The sequence below is a fragment of the Anomaloglossus baeobatrachus genome, chromosome 4, assembly GCF_048569485.1.
Source record: "Anomaloglossus baeobatrachus isolate aAnoBae1 chromosome 4, aAnoBae1.hap1, whole genome shotgun sequence".
In the NCBI taxonomy this organism is placed as follows: Eukaryota; Metazoa; Chordata; class Amphibia; order Anura; family Aromobatidae; genus Anomaloglossus; species Anomaloglossus baeobatrachus.
In genome coordinates this window covers 217,910,537-217,920,362 of record NC_134356.1, presented here as the reverse complement: position 1 = coordinate 217,920,362, position 9,826 = coordinate 217,910,537, and the positions used below count along the sequence as shown (strand labels likewise).

The 9,826-nt window shown below is 42.3% G+C and overlaps 1 protein-coding gene across 1 annotated transcript in view; it reads right to left on the bottom strand.

Moving 5' to 3' along the window:
- Positions 1 to 831: 831 nt before the first annotated feature.
- B4GALT7 (beta-1,4-galactosyltransferase 7) overlaps positions 832 to 9,826 on the bottom strand; it is a 28,475-nt gene continuing 19,480 nt past the window's right edge. The window contains exons 4-6 of the mRNA XM_075342370.1: positions 3,635 to 3,718; positions 1,147 to 1,251; positions 832 to 1,037 (exon numbers count right to left, since the gene is read on the bottom strand). Of these exons, the coding sequence (XP_075198485.1) occupies positions 882 to 1,037; positions 1,147 to 1,251; positions 3,635 to 3,718 (345 nt within the window). The 3' untranslated portion in view covers positions 832 to 881. The remainder of the gene's footprint in view (positions 1,038 to 1,146; positions 1,252 to 3,634; positions 3,719 to 9,826) is intronic.

The window sequence follows — 9,826 nt, the reverse complement described above, 5'->3', positions numbered from 1 at the left end:
GTGCGGCCTCCAGAGGCAGTAGCTATACACCCACTGTCTGGGTCTCCCAATTAGGAGCGAAAAAGAAAAAATATTTATTTTTTTTACAAAAAGTTCTGAAGAAAAATGAAAAGCAAACAAAAACCCCCCAAAAAACTACGTTTGGCACATCGCACAATAAAAGCCATATACACATAAAAAAGACAGTCTAACAGGTGGATCTTTTTCCCCATTTGATCATTGTATAGTCACATTAATGATTTCATTCAAAAACTACAACTCGTTCTGCAAAAAACACTCAATATGGCCAGATAAACAATTTAGAGAGAAAATATGAAAGCATAAAAACATGAAAGACTCCAAATAAGGAAGGGGTTAAAGAATAAATTACACACATTATTACATACATGGGGGGCAGTTTAATCGTCTGGACCTACAATTTTAGCCAGGAGAGCCAGTCTGTGTGTAATATATTTAGTGAATTTGCTTATTTGAGGGAATATTCTGCTGCACCCGACATATCCATTGAGATGAGCTACTTATACAAAAGTTTAAAGAAGTTCCTTTTTGCCTGTGCTCCATTTTTGTCTTCTATAAACTATCTTTGTGGGTCTTCTCCAAAAATAATTAACTTACCAACCTAATATTATTCCATCACCACCGATCTGTACACGCACAGACTATAGAAGCACAGGAATGGTAAGTAGAGATATCAACGGTCATTAAAATCCCTCTAAACGCTAGACGTTGGTACACAATCCATGTTCTTTTGTAGAATAGATCACATAATTCACACTAAAAATCAACCATGGTCTCTTGGAGCCGTAATACATTATCCCACCAAATAAGAGATCAGATTAGTCATAATTTTATTACAATATATAAAAATTCGCCTTAAAAGTTCAGCTAAAAGCACACCACGGAGTCTCGTTCAGGTCACACTCCAGCAGTATATTCAGCACAGTACATGGGGCGCCACCAATTGCCACCTCCGAACGAGACTCAATGCGATACTGGACATTGTGGATTCCTCCCTCATGATCTACTTTAAACTGCTCCTAGAAGGCATAAAGAACAATGATAGTAAGTGCGTGAGAATAAAGCTATACATTTGTATTGGCTTATGCAAGTACTCGGCTTGAACGCTCCTCAACAAGTGATTTATACCTGCTTCTGAGCTGCGATCCTTTTCTGATCACGCTTCCTCCACGCGGGGTCATGAATATGGCGGAAGGTTTGGTACCCTGTGGTGATTCCCGTGGGTCTAAGGAGCTAAAATAAACAAGTCACTAATGTTATTAATACAAAAGACAAAACAATAAAACATACAACAATTCAAAACAGTACATAACAGAACATATATGACAGAAACTAATAGAAAAGTACATTTCTGGTTAATTAGGGCAAAGAAATGGATGAATACCAAGATGTGCGATTAAGCATTATTCATCACAGAGTGTCAAAGTTCACGAAAACAGTAACCTGCCAAATTACATGTTATAATTTGCACTCCGTATAAAACAGGCCTAGCATTATATGGAATAGACACACATTGTTATGATGGCGACACACAGTGTGTTAATTGTTGGGATGTCATGCAATTCTAAGAAAATAAAAACCTTGAATTTATTGCTTAATTACACATTACAAAATCCTAATCCTATATAAAAATATTGAGGTGGTGAAAGGTTAATGCATTACAGAGGATTGGTGCAACCTGGAAACAGAGGATAACTAGCAACTCCCTATTAAAATGGTAATTCTGAAAGTGCATAAGAGGCGGCAATCTGATAACGCGTATAAAGGAACATATACTTATTAATGTCCTATATGGGAAAACCTGGTGCTTAAAATGGTATGATTTATATACGTCAGTGCATTATATGGATAGGCTGCCCCACTTTACATCAGGGCTCCGAGTACAAACAGAACAAGTCCATGGAAAATTGTGGTGAGGTTTTAAAATCTCATATAAACTATTTAATGTGGAGTGTTGCTACAACTAAAGTGTTTATTAGGATAACAGGCAGTAATATACTTTTCTTATTGATTCTGTACTATACCCGTGCCATTCCTATTAGATACTGATCTATCGATTACCAGTCCCTATACCCTCACCGCCTTTAAATCACATACACAATACTTGAGTGTAACATGTTACTGCACAGCCCATGTGTCAATATGCCGTCCTCAGGCATTATATAAGTATTATATCACACACTTAGGGCAGCAGGCACAGATTTAGAATATCCTGTGTGATAAAATACTTATATAGTGTCTGAGGTTAGCATACGGACACATGGGCTGTGCTAAATCTGCGCCTTCTGCTCTAGGTGTCAGTATGGCTGATCTCAGACATTGTATAAGTATTTTATCACACAGATAGGCGCAGATTTAGCATAGCTATCTGTATGATAAAATACTGAGGTCTGAGGTCAGCGTACTGACACCTAGGCTATGCTAAATCTGCACCTTCTGCCCTGTGTGATAAAATACTTATACAATACCTGAGGTCAACATACTGACACATAGGGCAGTAGGCACAGATTTAGCATAGCCTGCTGCCCTATGTGAGTATGCCAACCTCAGGCATTATATAAGTATTTTATCACACAGATGGGCTATGCTAAATCTGCGCCTGCTGCCCTATGGCAGTATGCCGACCTCAGGCATTATATAAGTATTTTATCACACAGATGGGCTATGCTAAATCTGCGCCTGCTGCCCTATGGCAGTATGCCGACCTCAGGCATTATATAAGTATTTTATCACACAGATGGGCTATGCTAAATCTGCGCCTGCTGCCCTATGTCAGTATGTTGACCTCAGGCAATATATAAGTATTTGATCCCACAGATGGGCTATGCTAAATCTGCGCCTGCTGCACTATGTGTCAGAATGCCCCCCTCAGGCATTATATAAGTATTTTATCACACAGATGGGCTATGCTAAATCTGCGCCTGCTGCCCTATGTCAGTATGCCGACCTCAGATATTATATAAGTATTTTATCAGATGGGCTATGCTAAATCTGCGCCTGCTGCCCTATGCATCAGTATGCCGACCTCAGGCATTATATAAGTATTTTATCACACAGATGGGCTATGCTAAATCTGCGCCTGCTGCCCTATGTCAGTATGTTGACCTCAGGCATTATATAAGTATTTGATCCCACAGATGGGCTATGCTAAATCTGCGCCTGCTGCACTATGTGTCAGAATGCCCCCCTCAGGCATTATATAAGTATTTTATCACACAGATGGGCTATGCTAAATCTGTGCCTGCTGCCCTATGCATCAGTATGCCGACCTCAGGCATTATATAAGTATTTTATCACACAGATGGGCTATGCTAAATCTGCGCCTGCTGCCCTATGTCAGTATGCCGACCTCAGATATTATATAAGTATTTTATCAGATGGGCTATGCTAAATCTGCGCCTGCTGCCCTATGCGTCAGTATGCCGACCTCAGGCATTATAGAACTATTTTATCACACAGATGGGCTATGCTAAATCTGCGCCTGCTGCCCTGTGTGTCAGTATGCCGACCTCAAGCATTATATAAGTATTTTATCACAGACAGGGCAGCAGCAGGTACAGATTTAGTAAAGAAAATAGGCACAAATTCTTATTAAAATAAAAAATTATTTAAATACCTGCAACCCAGCTCCTTTGATTCTCCGGTAAAACTCATCATCTTCACGACCCCATCCCCAAAATCGATTTGACATTCCATTACACTGTATGACATAAGAAAACAATGTCAAAACCTGAACAAGTTGACCGATTGTGATTTCAGAGGCGCTATAATACATATATCCCATGTACATATATCTGTGTCATTACAATAAGCAGGAATAAATTCTAAGGCCAAGTTCACACAAATGTAATTGAATCAATTTCCCATCCGGAATGTCCAGATGGCAAAACCTGGGCATATTTCAGTACCAGCATACTATAGAATATCCCATCTAAATGCTACAGACAATATCTGCAGTGTAATCTGATCTTACATCTGAGGCATGTCAATTTATGCTGCCGATATTCTTACGGATTTCACACTCTGCAATGTAAAGGTGAATCTGAGGGCAGATAAGCAGTAATATACAAAGTGATTTCCGCACAAATAAGGAACATTCCCACATGACCTTTTCATTGTGGACCTTCTGTAGCAGAAAATCTGCAGCGGTTTTTACAGCTCTGGACTTTAACTGTAATGCAACAGCATTACTGCAAATTTTACCCTTTGCATTTCAAAGGGTTAAACTAGTGGCATAAATGGTGCAGATCTGGAATCTGAATGGGGCTGAGCGGACCCAGACTGTTATAGTCCAGATCTGCGTGGTTTCAAAGATGCCTGTGTGTACCATCCAGATTCAGCATTGGGGAAATTAAAGGAAAAATAAAGAAAAACAGAATTAAGCAATTGTTTCATAGTTACGCAGATTCTGTGTCATGGCGGCAAACTGCTTCCGGGTCGCGCACTTCACTTCCTGTACTGCGCATTAGGCTCATCACACACACACACAGCCTTCCATGCTTTCCTTGCCCACCGGCCGTCTTGTTGTCTGTGATTGGTTGCAGTCAGACGTGCCCCCAGCCTGTGACAGTGTCTGCCTGCAGTCATTGCTCATCGCAGCTCAGTTATTGTCTGCACTCACAATCGGCTTTCTTGTTCTATGGCCGCTCGCTGTGAGATGTAGCAGAGCTGGAAGCGGCGTGGGACCTCGTGTGGATTACGCCGAACCTGGTGGGGTGTTGAGGGTTAAAAAAGTGGTGAAAGAGGGTGTGTTTTTGTATTTTATTCCAAATAAAGGATTTTTTTCTCTGTGTTTGTACTTATTTACTTTCATTTACAGGTTTTGATGTAGGTATCTCATAGATGCCTGTGCCATCACTAACCTAGGGTTTAGTAGCAGCTGTGCGCCGTTATTAATCCCTGGTATTACCCCAATTGCCACCACACCAGGGCAAAGGGAAGAGCCGGTAAAGCACCAAGATTGTGACATCTAATGGATGCAGCAATACCGGGCGGCTGAGGGCTGAGAATACCAGCCCCCAGCTGGCTATATTTTGGCTGGGTATCAAAACTGGGGGGGTGATACCGCACATAATTTTTTTTTTTAATTATTTATTTAAATAATAATACAAAGTAAAAAAAAAAAGCTGCATGTGTTTTCTCTTATGCCGGAATCACACTTACGAGGGACTCGAACGAGTCTCGTGTCGCATCACCTGGCACAGCCGCACACTCTAACAGGAGCGGGTCGGCCATTGTGTTTCTATGTACCTCATGTCTGGAGAACAGCAGGCTGTGCCGGGTGATGTCATGCCAGACTCGTACAAGTCTTGCATTGCATCACCCAGCACAGCCGTACACGCTTCTGAAATGAGCGGGTCGGCAGCATGCGTTTCTATGTACCTGCAATGCTCCTGTCAGGAGAGTTTGCAGCTGCAGTGTGATGTGATGCGCGTCCCTCGTACACGTGATTCTGGGCTTATTTTGATACACTGCACAGATAAAGCCCAACAGCTGGGTGCTGCAGCCGTGGGCTTTATCTGTGCCGGTATCAGAATACAGGGACCCTGCACCGATTGTTTTATTTATTTTATTTTTATACTCCCATACTGACCCGCAGACACTTGTACTGCTTTCTCTGCCCACCAGCCGTCCTGGCGCCTGTGACTGGTTGCAGACAATTGACACCCTGTCACTCTGTGTGGGGTCACGTTTAACTGCAACCACTTACACATGGCGGTGGGAGGGCAAAGCAGTGAATATTCAATTGTCAGCTCCGGAAGGGAAGCGTGACCCGGAAGGAGTATGCCACCATGACACTGCCTGGGTGAGTATATAATATAATATGCTCGCTCCTATCCCCCTATCCCTTCCACCAACGTTTTTAACCTCAAGATTCTGGTCCTCAGACTTATGTGGGTACCGGATTCTGGAGCAGATCGGGAATTTTTTTTTTTTTGTTTGTTTTTTAAATTTAGCAGGAACCCACCGGTCCCGGGTTTTTGAGAGTTCGACCAGCTCTAAATCTGAAGCATTGCTCTCCATTTATGCAGATTTTCACAACACAATGCTGTACCCTTTATATTCTCATATAACCTAGGAGTTAGACTGCACAGTTTTAGACTATAATAGTACATAAAAAGGTCAGGAGAAGCTCATGATGCATTTTCCTACCAGCACAGTAACACAGAAATATTGGATAAGGCACAAAATATTAAAAGCTATGTGAAAACTATCATTTTCCAGTAATTGAGTTTTATACACAGGAAGACAAAAAGGTATCATTAAGAGCATATTACGTGACACATTATTTTATGGGTCTGAAGATTACAATGAAAACATGTTAAAGAGGACAATACATGTGAATAGGAGTACATGGCGTAACTGATAATTATTATACATCCCAAGTAGCTGCACAGGGAAGAGTCCTGGCATGTATTACTGCCCCTGTGCTGATCTATTATCCGTTTTTCTGTCTCATCAAGCTCTTTATTTCAATAGCATCACTTCATCACACTGCTCATAAAAACCACAGACATTATTACACAGGAAAGTGATGGCTGGTTCCAGTGTCAAATTGTAAAGTATAGTTCCGTTTATGCTTAGGCAATCCCGAAAAGGTGAGATTTCGGTCAGACTACATGACCTTTCTCAAAAATCGGATAGCAGGAGCTAATCGGCATTTAAAAGAGAAGCGCAGTGAGTGGCAGTATGACCACTCGGGTGGGAAGGCAATATTTGAGAAAGGTCTTGTAATCTAACCAAAACGTCACATTATTGGTTTCATACCAAGAAACAGAACTATATAATGTATAAGGGATAGGAACCTTCTTGAGCCTCTTAAATTGGGACTAGAGAAACACATTCCCTTTTATGTAGCTCAGTGTTAGAGACTTAAGGGCATCATAGATGGGGGGGGGGTTTAGACTAACGATGGTTCAGACGATTATATGGTCGGCAGGCATCTCTCCTGACTCCTCCACACACAAGCTGGATCCTTCTCTCTCCTGACTCCTCCACACACAAGCTGGATCCATCCCTCTCCTGACTCCTCCACACACAAGCTGGATCCATCTCTCTCCTGACTCCTCCACACACAAGCTGGATCCTTCTCTCTCCTGACTCCTCCACACACAAGCTGGATCCTTCTCTCTCCTGACTCCTCCACACACAAGCTGGATCCTTCTCTCTCCTGACTCCTCCACACACAAGCTGGATCCTTCTCTCTCCTGACTCCTCCACACACAAGCTGGATCCATCTCTCTCCTGACTCCTCCACACACAAGCTGGATCCTTCTCTCTCCTGACGCCTCCCCACACAAGCTGGATCCTTCTCTCTCCTGACGCCTCCACACACAAGCTGGATCCTTCTCTCTCCTGACTCCTCCACACACAAGCCAACCCTAGTCTAGTGTGTATGGGGCCACATACAAGTGCTTCTCAATAAATGAAACTATCAAAAAGTTAATTTTAGTCATTCAATACAAAAAAGGAAACGCATATATTATATAGAGCCATTACACAGTGATGTATTTCAAGTGTTTATTTCTGTTAATGTTGATAATGGCTTACAGCCAATGAAAAACCAAAAGTCATTATCTCAGAAAGTTAGAATATTATATAAGACTAACTGAAAAAAATATATTTTTAATTAAAATGTTGACTTACTGAAAAGTCTGTACAGTAAATGCCCTCAATACTTGCTCGGGAGTCCTTTTGCATGAATTACTGCATCATGGCATGGAGGCGATCAGCTTGTGGCACTGCTGAGGTGTTATGGAAGCGCAGGTTGCTCTGATAGCAGCCTTCAGCTAGTCTGTTGGGTCTGGTGTCTCATCTTCCTCTTGACAATATCCCATAGATTCTCTACACGGTCTAGGTCAGGTGAGCTTGCTGGCCAATCAAGCACAGTGATACTGTGGTTATTAAACCAAGTATTGGTACTTTTGGCAGTGTGGACAGGTGTTAAGTCCTGTTGGAAAATGATATTTGCATCTCCGAAAAGCTTGTCAGCAGAGGGGAGCATGAAGTGCTCTAAAATTTCTTGGTAGACGCCTGCACTGACTTTGGTCTTGATAAAACACAGTGGACCTACACCAGCAGATGACATGGATCCCCAAACAGTCACCGATTGCGAAAACGTCACACTATACCTCAAGCAGCTTGGATTGTGTGCTTCTCCACACGTCCTCCAGACTTTAAAAGGGGGTTGTGCCATAACACTCATTTTGCTGTTGAAGGTAATCGTGTCACCCCTTTGACCTTTCTAATCTATTAGTATGGGCACACAGGTAATAGGATGCTTAAATTACCTATATGTCTTCTAGTAAATCCCTTCTTGTTGAGAAATCATCTTTTATATCTTTATGTTAAAAGTTGTTCCAGGTTATGGGGCTTATGCTGCCCGAAAGATAGTCCTGCCTTCTGGCTTCATTAGCATTGATTTTGCCTCCTAGTAGCATCACAGTATGCATGTGATGTGTAGTTCCTGCTTTGAAATCCCATGCCTGTGCAGTAAATGTCCCGACCTTAGCCTGTATTGTTCCACCCTCCAGAAGTTATTGGCTTCATTAACTGTTCTGAGCAGGCGCTGGGGAGCCTCTGCTACTTCCGGTCCAGTGATCCCCGATGCCCTTTGGAAAACGCCCTCGCTAGTTCTTTCAGACAGCGCAAAAATACAGTAGTACGATATTACTTTTAAGTGGTGACTACTTAAACAGTAATGGGATTTTCTAAAGCCCACGACAGCAACACATGATAGAGGGTTCCGCCCAAGAACCGGAGACCTACTGAATAAAAAGGGTGGCACCTCTCTACAAGAATACCACGGCCTCCCGGACCAGAATGGGGCTATTAGGATTATTCTTGCCTCATAGTCTCGGATTTTCCTTAGGATCACTGAAATCAGCATCGTGGGAGGAAAGGCATAATTCAGGTTGAAGTGCCAGACAATCTGGAATGCGTCTACATGAGGCCTCTCCCTTGGATTCAAGGAACTGAACCTTTCTACCTTCCAGTTTTGCCTGTTTGAAAATAGTTGAGACTAAAGAAGTTGGCTTTGGTGTTTTCCTTCTCATTTACGTGTAGCACTTTCAAAGATAACAGGAACTCAAAGATCTTCTCTACTACTGCCATCAGAGGCTCTGAGCTTGTTCTCCCGACACTTGATATAAGCAACTGCTGTTTGGTTTTCTGAAAGGACACAGACCTGATGGTTTTGGAGAAATAGAAGAAAATGCTTCACTGCATATGTTACTGCCAGAAGCTCTTATGTTGGAGGACCGCTCTCTCTCGTGCCCACCAAGTCCACGGGGCAACTTGAATCCGTGGTTACGTCTTCTGAAACCTGAATTACCCATGGGACCACTTTTACGAAAATCTCCACTCAACCATCATGCTAAGGCCTCAGTCGTGACTGAAGAGATATAATGTTCATTCAAAACGCTCTCTTAGCCTCTTTTCGCCTGAAATCACCTCCTGTTGTAATCACCTGGTGAAATCACCTACTGAAATGCTGGGATACACATAGTCAAGGACCCCAATATTGATATTGCTTTCCTCAGCTTTTAAGGATTCTAATACCATATGTACGATCTTGCATTTCTTTTCCTCCGAACAGGTAACACTTCTGTGTTACTGAATCAAAGGGGAGACCTAAAAAGGATCGGATTCTGAATGGGCCCATCTTTGACTTCTTTAGATATAGAAGCAAACCTAATTCCTCTAGTGTGGCCCTGACCCTTGCCAATCAAGCGTTGCGCTGTTCCACTGACATGCTTACCACAAAAGAAATCATCCAGGTATGGGATTTATTAGAGTATCCTGTTCT